Source organism: Botryllus schlosseri, chromosome 2, assembly GCF_051294905.1.
Source record: "Botryllus schlosseri isolate E-star chromosome 2, Bs_hap1, whole genome shotgun sequence".
Classification (NCBI taxonomy): Eukaryota; Metazoa; Chordata; class Ascidiacea; order Stolidobranchia; family Styelidae; genus Botryllus; species Botryllus schlosseri.
Genome location: NC_137237.1, coordinates 6,066,691 through 6,083,520, shown reverse-complemented (window position 1 = coordinate 6,083,520; position 16,830 = coordinate 6,066,691). Strand labels below are relative to the sequence as shown.

Genomic DNA, 16,830 nt, shown 5'->3' with positions numbered 1-16,830 from the left:
TATGTGATTTCCGTGATTATGTATGTAAAAATTTTCAAAATTAGTCATTCCTGAACATCGACGGAAGATGCACATAAGCATTGGTGTTATAATCATTGAAGGTGTCACAATTTCTTTTTACTCATCCTGACGACAGGTGAAACACTGCCTCACTTGCCTCCCCTGACCGCACGTCACGGGAATGGTTAACAGTGAATTCGGCACTTGGTGGATTTGGAATTATAAAAATGAATAACTAGTATTATTATGAAAGCAATGCATCAATATTATAATAACAAATTTGAAAATGAATGTTTCGCTTAATATTAGGGATGGTGTGAACCTCTGAAAGGTTCAGGTTCGTGTGAACGCGAACCTTTTTGCAAGGTTCTGTGTGAACACGAACGTGAACCTCATGACGTCACGTGACGTCATATTGCTAATTCCAACCCTATCTTTCAATGAAGTGATAGCCTATATTAATGTACACGATACCTAGCGACGACTCGAGCCACATCATTCCACAATACCGAAGTACATGTTGGCGTTTTAAACGTCGCTAAATGTATCAACTGAGGCAATCAAAGGATATGATAGCCTACTCCTATAAAATCAATATCTTCCGTCGCTTTGCCAACAATTTCGATGAGGACTTACCAGGGAACATAAGCTTACGCCTGAACGTTCTAGGCCAGACCGGACAATGTATTCGGCGTCTGAGTATCGCTACATTGATATTAAGCTGAATGTAAAACGGGTTTCTATACTTGCTACCGATATTACCCCATTAACAACACCTCAATCGCAAGGATTTGGTTTTAATAATGCAGTAAAGATATGAAGTCAAGATTGACCCCGTACGCCTGCTTGATTTTTTTGCATCAGAAAACGATATCAATCTCATCGATTGGTTGGATAAGCATCATTCGCTGACTATGTATTTCGCTCGTGATGTTGTGTGATTGCGGGTCAAACTCACAGCAGAGAGTCACTAAATATTCATAAACGGAAAGCTGGATATTTCGAGCAAACTTTTGTAACAAAGCAAGTAAAACTTTTGAGATTGTCAAGGTGCATGCTCGTTTAGTGTTGATTTTTAATGCTGCCAGCGCCATGCATAGAGTGGCCCGCAGTTGAAATGCAATAATTTTCAACCAAAGATGTTATAATGAAGTGAAAATTGTAATATATGAAAAAGGTTCACAGTGCAGAACCTATCAAGGTTCTGTTGTGAACGCGAACCTCTAAATTTCCGAGGTTCACACACAGAACGCGAACGTGAACCTCACGTTCACACCATCCCCTTAATATGCGCTTGGGTTGTGATTCGTGAATTCGGTGAATTCGGCGCTTGGTGAATTGCCGGGCAACGGACACTTGATATGTATAATGTGTTCGGGTTATGTTTAGGATTAGGGACGGCCAAGAACCGAATTCGACATGCCAAATTCACTGGCAACCATCACAATAAAATGCCTACGCTTAATATTTCAAAAGTGTTGCTGACATTATTGTCTCGCATCATTCACTACCTAATCATGAGTGTTATGGTTTCAAAATTCATAATACGATAAATACATTTTCAAGCCGACAAAGAAAAGTTTTGGAAAGGTATTCAGTCTGACAAAATCATGTCGGTGACAACAGGAGGACAATGTGTATAGATTATAGGGCTCTCAATCACGAATTTAAACATCTGCAGATTACCATGGAAATTCCTACTTTTTAACGTCAGGATCATCCACTGCTTTGGTTTGGTCATAAATCCGGGGTTTAATTACTTAACTGTAAGGATTATTGGGTGTGGCTTACGCAGTATGGCATAGCCTAGAGTAGAATACAGTGCAAATAAACTGACATGATTAAGTGCCTTTAACTCGACGGGAAAGTGGTCCGTGCTAAAAGTCATTATAAGAGGGAATATCTGCCTGCTGTAAAATGACCAATGTATTGTCGAAACATCGTGAATACAAATCATGAACGTAAACCAGGAATAGCCCTATCGTAACTTGGCACTCGTGTTTTAGTTTTGTCTCTTCGTTGCTTTCAGTTTCGAGCGAAAAACGCAATGCCGCAAGCAAAAATAACAGGAAATTCATGACATTCACTTGGTGCAAAGGTAGCCATACGATGTGTCATCTGACGGTTCGCATCCGACTCTTGATCTTGACAGCTCCTTAGTGGCCATTGTATGGAAATTGGCCGAATCCATTCAGTGATTATATTCGGGGAGAATAGTGACATTCCTCCAACGTTAAAAACCAAACTCTTTTTTGAGTTTGCTGCAATTCACTTTTATAGATTCTAATTTCTCATCTCGTTGGCGTAGTCAGGAGTGCGTAAAGGACAGCCCATTGAGATTTTATCTTTATCAGCGTCGATTTCGTCTGGTCCTTGTAAAATCATGTGCAGTTTAACCCTTATCATTCTAGTTCTTTGTTCTTTTGTCTATCTACTCTATCTATAGTCTCTAGACCAGAGGCCTCAAACTCAAATGTGCTCGCGGGCCAATTTCCTAGTTTTTGATGACGCCGCGGGTCGCACAATCAATAATGGGGGTATTCAATGTATAATTACCAAGCATAGGCTCTCTTTGACGGAACCTTAGAGACTGACATTCCACAAGCATCGTGAAAATGTAATTTACTATTGTATTAGTCACGATTAGCATGAAAAAATCACACTTTCAAAAAATTAAATAACATTGATTTTGTGCAGGGCATAATTTGTCACAATAATGAGATATAGACATTTTGCTAGAGGACATATGCATCATGCCATGGTAAAAGCTGTCGCGTTATAATATTGCAGCTAGTGACCATTTGACGAGTTACAATTATATGTAGAATATTTCAGAATTTACTACTATATTGATCTGGCATCAGAGCATTTGAGCAGTATAGCCCAATGATATATAGGCAATCATTGGTATAGCCTAATCGGGGGTTTCTAAAATAGTCCTGATAAGTAGGCTATTGTTCATGTCAAAGTCAAAGTAAAATTGAATCAGCATTAGGTTTGCTTTTGACGGGAACTAATTAATAACAACTTGAATATTATAATTATTATGTCACAGTAATAGCAGTGTTTCTTAACCTTTTTAGCGATCGAACCCCTTGTGCTTTTAATAAGATTCAATACAATTTCTGATCGTACCTATATTAAAATCAAAACGCCTATTCTCGTAAGATCGTGCGTAGCACGAAGAATATTTTTCAATTGAATAAATTATCCCATAAATAATCCACTTTGGGTTGGTTTGCAAAACGATTTTAAGCTCTGGATAAGGACTATAATAACGCAATGCCTCTCGCACCCCCTGATGTGGTGATTCGTACCCCGGAATGGTCAACGGATCCCTGGTTAAGAACCCCTTGAGTAGAAATGTCCAATCACCGAAGAATTCCATTGGTGTTACAGCTGTGTAGCGTACCACTACCTAACTCGCCACCGGCGATAATAACATGGATAAAGAGACCAAAGATCACCTGACTATACATAATGAGGGCTACCTAATACCAATTGATCCCATGTGAACTTGATTAGAAAGCTATTTACGCTACGCAAGGCAAGCAACGACCTTTTTATATATTATGCTATTATGTCCCATGAGTTTGATAGTTTGGTCGTACCAAGTCACGGCGTTCCGAGTCACAAGTACTTCTCTGATTTTAACGTTTACGTCAACTCGAGTGAGTCATTTTTATATTATAACCCAGTCCGAATTCGAATAATTTAACGAACGGTTGCGCCGAAGTCCAAATCACACTTTTCAGTCACGAATCATCAGTAGATGGTGTTTTATCGCCATGAACTAGAAATGTGACATAATAGCAGCGATCTTCCACCGCATAATAGCTTTTTTGAGTGATGTTATATAGTGAAGTTTCATGAGATTTTTGGTTTTCGAGTAGTTTTTGAGTGAACTCCAAGTTCTCAAATCGAACAAAGATATGTGGCAGTTGAATAAATTGTCGAATACTTAAAAACCCAAAATGCCGTCGCGGGCCGCACAAACTGTTCTCGCGGGCCGCATGCGACCCGCGGGCCACGTGTTTCAGACCTCTGCTCTTGACCTATATTGAGTAAACATAATATATTATGGTGTCGAGTTTCGGGAGACATAATTTCAGGGGGTACATGTATTTGTGCTTGCTTCATATATAAGGAAAACACCGTCAATAAAAATTAAACACACGGGGGCCGATAAAACCGTCTTACGATAAGTATCGATACTTATTTGAATTTCAATTCACAAATAGAAGCAAGAGCAGCCAGCTTTACACGCATAGCATTGTTTGTGTTATTGAAATGTGGTAGGCTATTCACGTCTCGCAATTCTAGAGTTGTTGAAAAATATGGTATATCGTCGAGTCATTGCCAGTTAAATACTTTTGATTGTATTGAATTGGGTGCAATCGTGCGCTTATTTAGGTGTAACAAGATAAGTTGATCGATTGTCATATCATCGTTGAAATGTGCCTACTGATCTGGTAAATTGACTAAGCTATGCACTGGTTCTTGATATAATGAAAAAATGCGAGAACGGCAAAGATAGTGCGGTTCTCCCGAATGTATATCATCCCTCCATAATGACCCATTTCGCAATGTGTGTCACATTTTTTCAAATAATTATTTCATTCAGCTCCGTTCAATCGCGAAACCACGATGTTAGCGATCTCTTATAGCTACCGTTGGTAAATTCTGTTTGATCGATTTTGTTCAGTTCGTAAAGTAAAATACAAAACATATATTATTAGTTATTAGTTATTAGATAAAGTATCATATATTTGTATCACGTGTATACAAACCGAAAGAAGCAGAATCAATAATCACGAATCGTGCGTGAGCAGCCGGCATAACTAGAATAATATGGAAAGTTTACGATCACAAATATTTCGAATTTGATGCAACAGTATCTGATGGGATGAAACTGAATCTCATGCAAAAGTGTAGGCTTGGTGTAAAATGAACATAGCTGCCGAGGCATCATGGATATTGAAACAACCACCACCACATTCATAGACAGATTCGTGTGTAATGAAACCACGTGCACTAAACACATATGTTTGGTGATTAATATCCATACCGCAACGTGATATAGCTATTCTCTGGAAATTCTTAGCCACGCTACAACACTCCTTGGAATGCAGATTCTACATTCGATAACCGTATTCCTATCATAGCACGTCGCTCGTGTGTAGCCGAAAACGATACTGAATGTGAAAAAGGTATTAGCGAGGTAAAATAAGTTTGCGAAACCATGACATGCTATATCCTCGCGCGAATTTCGCGATTATGGATAGCCAAACATAAAAGTTCCGTGAGGTATAAATGATGTTATAGATGATTACGAGCTATATTGCTTGAATACATATATCAGAGATTTCCTATTCGAATCTATGCGTCCGGTTATTGATATAGAGCAGTGGTTCTCAACCGGGGTTCGCGAAGCATTCTCAGGGGATCCATGAAACCTCAAAATTTGTAAAATGAGTGATAACCTAATTTGTAAGGTTCAAAACTAGGAAAATCACGAGGCCGTTTGCTTCATAACTGCTAAGACTTTAGGACTAACATCAACACAATGACCGTATGGGATGAAATATCCTGCTGTGCAAATTCATTTCAATTGCCAAATTGCCAATACTTATACAAACATATTGCTGTTTAGAGATTGGGATTTGTGAATAAAAATAAAAAGTTGGAGTAGTGAGGTCAATCAAGCTGACTTCGAAAATGTTCGCGAAACATTTGGGGTTTGATGTTGTCAGTCCCAGCAAATTAGTGAACAGTCGTTTGAAATAGAAATTCATGAAGTTTTCCTTGCTTATCCGACCAAATAAAGCGATTGAAACCTAGCGAAGGAATAGATTTTCCAGAATAGCTTCAAGATGAGCTGGTAGAAGGAAATGACTATAGGCTGGGCGTGATATGTTCATGTTCAGTTCTCAATTTTGGAGCCATGTATGTTGCGAATTGCGATCATACCCAAAGGTGTCGTCGGAAGCGTTACTCGTTAATAATACATTCGCCACCACCTATCTCTGTGGAAAAAGATTTTCAGCACTGGTTCAAAAGTAATCGATTTTTCACACTTGACCACATATTTGCAGAGAAATTCACTTTGAAATAATAAAAGTTCAACCGATTTCTACATTGATATGGGGATGGTGTGAACCTTTGAAAGCTTCAGGTTCGTGTGAACGCGAACCTTTTTGAAAGGTTCTGTGTGAACCCCTAATATATAGAGAGAGTCATATCCGGTCCGAGTCCACATTCATTTTATCGAGCATCACAACGAAATCCATACTTGTCATCAATATGAATATTGCGACATTACAATTACTATGTGTTCAGAATAGGGTTCAATACTTGCTGCTTTTATCTATAGATACACCGGGTTCGTATTGCGCAAATCTGCACAAGTGGTGGTTGGAATCTAATGAAGTTAGTTACGAATCCGATAATTATAGCATAATTGATCTATATTTAGAGTAAAGTGTCGCACATATGACGTCACAGTGATTAACAACAAACCCTAGGATAAAGATAGATCAAGGAGATATTCATGACATACATATTCGCACGACCGCGCGTGCCTTGCGCGCGAGGATGGACAAGTTTTAGTCACGTCCATTCAAGCACAAAATGACACACCTTAGGGAAGGATAATGGGGGCTTCAGCCTAAAATTATAGCGTTAGTAGGTAACCTTATACTTCCGTTATACCATACACTCACCCTAATACTACGGTGGTATATTTATTATATGGAAAACATCGTCACCCGGGAGTGTTCATGTGTGGTGGATTGGGCTCATTAACTTAGGTGCACAAGGTATATTTATGTATGGCGACAGAATTTTAATTAATTGCGCATCGTGAGTTCGATCAAAACTTCGCAAACATATGAAATAAAATTTCTTGAATGAAATGAAGCGTGTCGAAAACGTCACAAACATGTAGGGTTAGGTAGAGTCCATCTCTGAGTTCACGACACTTCAGAAAGGCCTGTAGCAACATACAGTATTACAGGATCGCTGCTGAATTTGGCCCGTCTCATTTCCTACGAGCTATGTTGCTGTTGGCCCTAACTGCACACTGGATGTTAGCCACACCAGTTCTTTAATATAATTCAATTTCAAATTGAGTGGAGGGTTAGCTTGGATTCCACTTGGTTGGCGTTAGGGTTCGGGGTAATGTCATGTTAGGACCGGGATTACGTTAAGGGCTCGTGTTGCTTGGTGGTCATTTTACACCACGCTTGACAATCATATTCGGATTTCCCGAGCTGCCTACATATAACACGGCCCATTTACCTTCTTGGGTTTTGTAAGATACCGCTTATGTAGATCGAATGGCGTTGACTGTACGCTAACCTAACAGTTGGTATAAGGTATTCTGTAGTCGTACCGGTTTGGACTCGAACCTTCAGCATATTTTAGTAGTACCGCTATTTTGAATGTGAACCCGATTCATCGCCGTGTGATAAACTTGCAATATGTGACGCCTGTCCTATCGAACATTCATAACATAACAATGATCCTTCCGCGATATATCATCGACGCGATGGGTAGTCAGGTCGATTTTGAAACATCTGTCGACGCGGGTCGGTGACAAAGCCTTGACCACGTAAAACACGGACAGAGTTTTTTTCGCTTCGACAGGCTTCGGTGGGTTTGCTGTTAGAAATGGAGTATTAGATTTACAGGGTTCGGGTTATGTTAGTTAGAGTAATATAGTTCGGGTTGTGGCTTTGAATTAACGGGTTACGGAAAAGGCAATGGACACTGGACATGTTTGATATTTGTGTGTGTTACCATATCACATAGGCAATATCTTGGGTTGAAATAACAAAAGTCCGAAATATCATGCCTGAAATGGCATATGAAGACATACTGAAAGAGCCTATATTGTATGAACGGCAGGGCCGAAACAGCACTCCCCCCCAATTTCTTTTTCTTTTCTTGGGCTCCCAATAGGGTGACAAATCAAACTTCTGGGGACTTCGCCCACCATCACGTTATACGTTTTAACCGCGACTTTGTGAGCGACATTTGTTATTGTCTTTAGTGAGTAAGTTTATATCAACTAATCGCTCCAAGCGCGAAATTGTTTTGTAATTCATGTTTCAATAGGTCTATATATAATATCGAGAATTGCATAATATTGCTATAAATTTTTTTTATCCTCTATTTGCCAACGTAGTCAGGGTGGGCCCGTTGGTATAATGCTTTCGGTACATGATGTTATTTCGTAACTTCCTGTCTGCTATGTCAAAATATTTTGAAATCGCCCAAACGTACTAAGCTAAAAGACGCACACGAATTCAAATTAGTATTGCTTCACTGGCAAATAATGTTTCTCTGCGGTATGACATTTGTCTTGGGGGGTTCAGATTGCTAGGACAGGGACATCCGGCGCTGGCCATTTAGGCGCCCATGGGAAATTAAACTTTATGTACGTACATATAAATCGAAGGTTTCGGTCAGCATAAGGGCAGTCCTTTTCGGCCAACGTTTTCTCGCTGCCGATCCTCCGTGCACACTTCTCGGAGTCACATGTTACATGGCCTAAAACGTCAATGTCTTGGTGGGTCGTGGCGCGGTGATGGTCGACTCCGAAATGCCCATTCTATAAATCATGCCTATTTTCTTTTTGTAGGAAAGCTATCCAGTAATCAAGATATATGGCAACATTAAATCACGTGTACCGCAAAATAAAATTTTGAAGAAAGTTACACAAATTTTCGAAAGAATACTCTGTGATTTATTATCATTCACGAAATAATTCTGGGCCCCATTTGAGCTCTTCCCCTCGCTTGGGCGGTTTGGAAGACAGCCCCCCTGTAGTAATTCATATAGCTCTCGTCGAATGAATGTATAGTGCTCTTTGTGATACCCTTGGTGATACCAACTCATATATTTGGCACCAGACTTGGACAACTAGATAATTCTAGTTGTCTAATTCCACTAAATTAGAGTGAAATGCCAGTATTCTAATTCTAATCTAATTTGTGAAATGTTTTTATGCTCTAATTCTAATTATAATCTAATTTATCGTTTTTCTGAAAATACCGTGTTGTCCGCGGCATTTTGCAGCGAGTTTACAAGAATACCCTCTCGCGCAGGGAAATCCAGTGCCAAGCCAATATCGCATTATACTTACACCATAGTGTCCTATATGGTGTCGACACAGGCAAATCTCACACCTCAGTGAAATTGTATCACGTCACAATTTCCATTTGGCTACAGGCAATTTGACGGTCATTTTTGACCGGCTTGCATAGCATTAAATTTGGTAAAACAGGTATCAATCGAAAGCTTACTCTCCACTGATTACGAAAATATAAATTTTATTCCGCTCGTGGCCCTGGAACTCCCACAATCAGCCTCAAATTTATCATTGTTATGGAGATTGGCATTGGGACGCAACAATGCTGTCTGGCGAAACGAGAGAGTAGCTCAAGAGAAAAAGAGCTAGACAGCATTGTTCAGCATTGTTGCGTCTCAATGCCAATCTCCATAACAATAAAAAATTAGAGGCTGATTGTGGGAGTTCCAGGGCCACGAGCGGAATAAAATTTATATTTTGGTAATCAGTGCAGAGTAAGCTTTCGATTGATACCCGTTTCACCAAATTTAAAGCCCGGCAAGCCGGTCAAAAATGACCGTCAAATTGCCTGTAGCCAAATGGAAATTGTGACGTGATACAATTTCACTGAGGCGTGAGATTTGCTTGTGTCGACACCATATAGGACACTATGCTTACACCGTACTTACAATCATAGAAGTAATTGTGACGAATAATAGCCATGTGTTGGTACAACTCCGAAGTCGTTTCAGCTAGTCTAGTTGGGCACAGGCGAAAAGCATATTTTGAAATAACAGCAATAAAAATTTGAAACTGAAATCAATTTCAGCATTTCATAATGCTTTACTTCGCATTCTTCCAAAATCACAAATCAGATCGCCGGCCGCATGTGGCCCGCGTCTTAGTGACCCCTGGTGAGTGCAAAACGAGCCAAGCTTGGTGAACAGACGTTAACCATTCTCATGCTTATGGGAACGTACCGTGATTTGATATGAACTGAACTTGATTTTTGCCGTATTCCTTTCTCATTCACAATTTCATTCAGTTTCCAATTTTTTTGCGAATTCAATAATTCTAATTATAATCTAATTTTAATTTGGAAAAAGCTGTGTAGTTTTAATTCTAATTACAATCTAATTTGGAAAAATTGTGTAGCTCTAATTCTAATTCTAATCTAATTATGAAAAATTGTGTAGCTCTAATTCTAATTCTAATCTGATTTGGAAAGGCTGAAAGTTTTCTAGTTGTCCAAGTCTGTCTGGCACAGGATGCATGATATATTCCCTATTATCGATATCAGGAGCATTTGACAATGATTACAACGCGCGAATGAACGAATACCGACAACAGTAACAATCGCCCTGCCAAATACAATACACAATGGATTTTCCGCAGCTGTATTCTAGAAAATTCGAGGAACGATTGTCAATTGTAAGCCAGAGTTCACAAAGGACCATTCGGCGCATATAAGTCGAATTCAAATCAGCTGGTTTTTATTGTAAGCGCCATTGCCATACGGGGTACGCGGTCAGTGTTCCTCACGTGAACGTATCTTTTCCATGAAGGAACATGATATATTTGACTTTCGCCGGACCCGACGTTGGTATTGATGTGCCACCTACCGGGCAAAGTTTGGTGTACCTTTCAATGTACCTGTACCAGTATTCCTCAACGCTATCACCAAGATTAGGCGCTATGAAAAAATTATTCGCGTGATGATCGCAAGTCATGAATCAATTCCTTCGATTTATCAGATGAATTCCAAAGTCACATTTGTTATCGTAGCGGTTGTCGCTCTCTTGACGCAAGGTAGCAATGCATTTTTGCTCAGCACACTGGGCGAGATGGTGAAGAGGGCCGGAAAATTCGTACAGAAGCATCCGTGAGTAAACTTAGTATATTGGCATAGAGTGAGTACGTGGTAGAACAGAGAGCTTCTAGCCCCTTTTAAATTATATACTTGAAATTTCCACGCGACCGCCAATCGGCATTTATATACCTTTTATGGGTGTGAATTAATCTTATATGTAAAATAAAAGTAGTTAATAACCGCCCATTGCAAATATAAATCGTCTTTTTCTTGAAGAACGAATGTCTTCAGTGAAAATATACTGATAACCAATCATAAAAATGAATAGATAACGAATTAAATATTATGTAGAGACATTCTAATACGAGGGATGCACTCGATCATTTGAATATAAGCAAACTGATGTTATTGTAGGCCTCGGCCATGCATTCGCGCGTTTTACGCAAGAACACGTGTCCATGGCCTCCAATCGAGAACGATCTGACACTGATATTTCGAAGGTCAAGAGGAAACAGATTTTGTGATGTCATAAGAACTTTTTCAGTTCTGATGCCTAGGGGGATATTTTTGTCCTAAACTACGGGAGCTTTTGATAGAAAAAATCAAAATTTTAATATTTTTTTACCTTGAAAACTTAATTTTGACCAAATTTTGACCTATCGTATGCAAATTAGGTATTTCCCCCACATAATGTTAAATTTGTACTACTTTTCTTCATTTCTGGTTGGAACTGTCTGCGAAGTAGTTTGGCCTAAAAAAACTTTTTTGACTCAAAAACTGACACATTTTTACATGAAAAAACTTTATTTTAACGATATCTGTCCCTATGAAGAATTCCAGTAGCTACATGTCGTATTATGGTAGAAATAATTAGAATTTGTTGTAGTACAACGAAAGATACTTTCCTATATTCTCGGGTAGAAAGTGTCTGTCCTTACTAAGTAGCTTGCCAAGAATGGAGAAAGGACATTCACACCGTGTTGCTTCATTCTGGCAATGGTGTCTACATCACAATTTTTCATCATGCGCTTCTTGATATAAGAACCATACAATGCCCACGCAGTCTTGCTTCAGTTAGGATATTGCGGTACTTTCAGCATAACACCATTTCAACCTATTTGTTTCATTTGAATGTTTACGATTCACAATGAGCAGACAATGGGCCGTCAAATGATAAGTTCACCGACATCGCAAAATCTACGATACAAAGCAAATGCAGGTTGCAAAAAAGTTTTAACTTTGTAAACAATTTTGACATTTTTTGACTTAACACTACAATTTTGACCTAATTTTGAATTTTTTCGACATGTCAAAAGAAAAATCGCCCTACTAATAACCAATCACAAAAAATGAACAGATAACGAATTAAATATTATATAGATACCGTCTTATGCGATGGATGCAATTGATCATTAAAAATTTTAAATATATGCAAATGCAAACTGAAGTTATTGTAGGCCCCCAGCCATGCATTCGCTCGTTTTACGACAAAACAAATGTCCATGGCCATAGCATTCAATCGAGAAAGTCGTCCGATGAAGTGACAGTTACGAACTAATGACGCTGACGGTCTAACGGCCAAACGTTTATTTTGACGTTAGAACGATCCGACACTGATATTTCGAAGGTCGAGAGGAAACAGCTTTTGTGATGTCGTAAGAACTTTTTCATTCCTAATGCTTATACGAGATAAAGCCACAACTAAATTATGACATGGCTTGTTTCCAGTGGCGGCTCGTCCTATAGGGCAACTGGGGCATTGCCCCACCTAAAATTCTGTTCAATAACAATTTAACCATTTATAGACGCACAGCAATCAATATATACCGAGATCACAGCGAAACCCGCGTTCTTCTTGTGCTTTCGCTTGCAAACGCCCATACATAGCGAAGTCTCTGCGAAAATCGAATTCTCTTCTGTGTTTTCGCTTTGTGAATGCCTAGCCGGGGCTTGCCCGGTAGCGCTCATAACAAGCTTCCACTATCTATTCTCTCAAAGCCGCGCACAATAAAGAAACGGTGATTTACTCTCTCCTATTCGTAAAATGGCCGAGCAACCGGGGCAAATATGCCTACTCGCCCTTAAGGTGTGATGTAACAATCGTATCTATATCTGAACTCGGTTACCGTAATATGCGTTGAGTCGACCTTTGCTGGAATAGGTCGATTTTGACAGTGTTTCGCACCATGATAATTCTTGAAACTTGGTATGATATGTCGTGAAGGTAGTATTTAACACTGCTCCAAGTTTCAGGCTTGTTACTTAAAGATAATGGTAGTAATTCCGTTTCCGAAGTTCAGTGTGTGCTGATCTATCATGTACATAGTACAGCAAACAGATTTTACTCAAAAGCCGGTATTGGTCTCCATTGATTTTGACGATGTTCTATACCGAGATCGGTCATGACATTTGGCACGGTAAGTGTTAGTATCGACCGCTGTAACAAGTTTTAAGTTTGTCACTGAACTATGTGGGTGGTAATTTCGTTTCCAAAGTCGAGTAAGAGCTGACTCTTCATTTATCGCCAACAAATTTACGCAAAAGCCGTTATTTGTCTCTATTGATTTTAACGATGTTCCATACCTAGATCTGTCATGAGCTTTCACACGGTATGTCTTGACTTTAGTATCGAACACGGTGCCAAGTCTTAAAGTTGACACTCAATGATTGAGGCAGTTATTTGGTTTTCGAGGTCGAGTATGGTAGAGATGCGCGCTGATCTGATACTTAGCCTACCTATGTCATTGTGGATCTCACGCAAAAGCCGGTGTCGGTCTGTGCTAATCTATATAGTCTGCGTTCCATAACGAGATCGGTGATGATATTTCCAATGGTATATCTCGATGATCGCATGAAACAGCTAACCAAGATTCTCGGTTTGCATTCAAATATTCACATAATTTTATGTTCGCCAATGTCCATTTCACTGTGAAATTGTGGCCTTCAAACCATTTGCTTACAATCCCCTGTCAATTGCGATAGCTATTTCATTTTCGATGTCGGCTAACAGCTGATCATTCGATCAGCCTATTCCTCGATCTATTTTACTCAAAGTTAGGTGTTCGTCTGTTTGCATTGATTTTGACAGTGTACCATACCGGAATGGGTTATGAGATTGCGTATGCTACTTCTCGATGATTTCTTGTAACAGTATACTAAGTTACGGCTTTTATTCATGTATTTATTGATTAATATATTTTCCAACGGCGATTTCGCAGCAGACTTATAGACAGTAAGCCGTATGTGTTGTGTCACAGTCTCCAGTTTCAAGGCCAAAATGTCCTACGTTGTTCCGAGACCGAAGTTCCGAGGCTGCTGTCCTTAGTTCTTCAAAGACCATTCAAATTGATGTTCTGGATTCAATATGACAGGCCCAATCTATGAGATAACAATTGCGTATGTGTCCGAACTCGTTGACCTTTCCAGTTAGGCTTACGCAATCTCTCGAGTTCTAGTCATTGGAATTAGTCAGGTCAAGTCAAGTGCGAACATGAATCGTATCGAATCTTTATTCCGTACGTAGTTTACGCAGTTGCCTTTAGAGCAAAAATGAGAGGTCTAGAAGTTGTCCAGTCTATTGATCCAATCGTACGCCGGGTGCCTCCGCTTTGGTTGCCTATTATCACCTGGTCGTAACCAGAGATGGCCACAGTCCGGTTCAGGAGCCGGAGCAGGATTTCAATGTTTTTTTACCTGGCCGGACTGGATCCGGATTTCGAATTTGGGGTGACGGTCGGATTTTAGGGTCTATCGATTTGCGTAATCTATAACTCTACCATGAAATCAAAACGCATGCTACTAAGGATGACCTGATACTTGATTCGTGGCATAGGGACGATTGTTAGTTCACGTACATTTTGTAAAATAATCCTTGGATTAAAAATAAATGAATAAAACATTTGTTACCACACTTCAAGTCACGGCTCACCGGCAAACCTCTCGCGGCACCTACGTTAAAATCACTGTTGTCGGGAAATTCATGTGACCATCATAAAGTTACTTTTTTACGTTGGAAAACGCCATTGTGACGTCATGTTGATAAAAGTCGCTCGCAGCCCTTGCCCCACCACCCGATATTGTCACGAGCCGCCACTGCTTGTTTCTAAATCCATTCACAAATTACGTATACAATTGATTGATCAGCGATTGCGTCGATCGCTTACTACTGGATAAGCACCCCACCCACAGTTTGAAATCCTTACAGTTTATATTATTGTCTTACTTTTATGCTGGCTTTTATACTATGTGTAGAGCATTGGTAAAAGCAGCAACGATGTTTGGAGACCAAGAGTTCTTCGACGCGCTGAAAGAGTTGAGGGAAAAGGTAATCACTGCAAAGCGCACTGAAATATATAGTGATTTTTTATCGTTGGGTTACGATATTACAAAGTATAGTTCATGAGATTTAAGAGCATCTTGTATACTGATATACCGAACGAATATTTGGACCAGAAGCTCGTCTTCCACTCCTGTGTTCCGTTCTGATACAATTTTCGTCGCGAAATCCTGTCGTGAATTTCTGCCCTATTTAATTTAAAGTCTTGTTTACATCAGTTTTAAGGCCAAAAAGTGCACGCATGTATGTTTATGGGGGGACGGGGTGCTTATCGGTAGCTGAGGCCTTTTGCGCCCTGCCTATTCTATGTCATGTTCATTGTTCATGTGAAATCGCGTGTTCAGTGGACAGTATAAATGCGTCTTCTAGGGATCGAATCGTGTATAGAGATTTCTTAATAGAGAATTAGAGATCTAAAAGATAGTGGCCCCAAAAGTGTTTTACTTACATTAATTTTCATTGCAGGACTCTGAATCGTACGATGACTATGTCGAAAAATTAATTCGCAAAATGTCAGATCAAGTAGCAGACACCGACGCAGAAGATGCCGTTAGCGACCTCAATGCGCTATTGGACATCGGACGTTGGTTATGAATTATTATTTGGCATGTTATTGGTGGAGTTTGGCTCAGATTTACACACCATATACAAATTGACTTACAAAGCCATAGGCATACTTAATGAGGTGATATTATAGGAATGGGGACAGCGAATCTAGAATTATAATCCGAGTCGATCATCAAATGTGAATTCATTTTCAATACTTTAATTATAATTGAATAACGTATTCAATTCATATAGAAATTATGGCCCTAATATTGACGGCTGACACTCGTCAGGGATAATCGTCAGCAACTAGCTGAGAATTGAAAATAACTTTATCAACAATCCCATCACCAAATCCGACGTAACAGGCATTGAGCAGGGTAGCCGTATCTCTTCACGGGAAGCATGTAACACAAGATTGCGAATATTCATGGGACGACATTTCTGTCAAGTTACCCTCACATTGGTCCCAAAGCGCAAAGTCATGACTCAGAAATACGCAATTATTTTGAGCCACATGCAACTGGCAACATTGTGGCCGCAAAATATATATACGAGCATTTCTAGTCATTACTCATTAGTACTGCTGTGACGTCAGAATACGCAGTCCTTGGACATTAGACTTGTAATCACATCATTCAGTAGCTCAACCCTACCCATGCAGCCCTATACTCGTAACTCAGTTTGATCTGTTGCATTCCCAGGTTGGACGCAGATATCTTCAAATCACGCAGATGAATGAAACAACTAAGCGACTGACAAGGAGTAGGCTACGTCAAGATGTGATTGTGATACAATGCTGTTTATAGTATTAAAGAGACAAATCTCAGTTTACCACTCTATATTATATAGCATTCGTATCGATGAAATGAAACAGAATGATAAATTTGAATACAGCGGTGCAATGTGCAGTGGCTGTACTCCCGGCAGTTCAACTCCAGCGAATCAAGACACGTATCCCATATCAGTGCTTTTGAACCTGTGGGATGGTACGCACTGGTGCGGATGAAAAATAAATGAAGTCCTCTGGACCGCGTGAATTGCGTACTATGCGGGCCCGAAGGT

General features: G+C 39.7%; 1 protein-coding gene across 1 annotated transcript; it reads left to right on the top strand.

Moving 5' to 3' along the window:
• Positions 1-10,625: 10,625 nt before the first annotated feature.
• LOC145433172 (uncharacterized) lies at positions 10,626-16,670 on the top strand. The gene is made up of 4 exons (XM_080310127.1): positions 10,626-10,955; positions 15,135-15,207; positions 15,685-15,802; positions 16,470-16,670. Exons 1-4 carry the CDS (start codon positions 10,789-10,791, stop codon positions 16,505-16,507), a joined length of 396 nt encoding a protein of 131 aa, XP_080166253.1. The 5' UTR covers positions 10,626-10,788; the 3' UTR covers positions 16,508-16,670.
• The last annotated feature ends 160 nt before the right edge of the window (positions 16,671-16,830 follow it).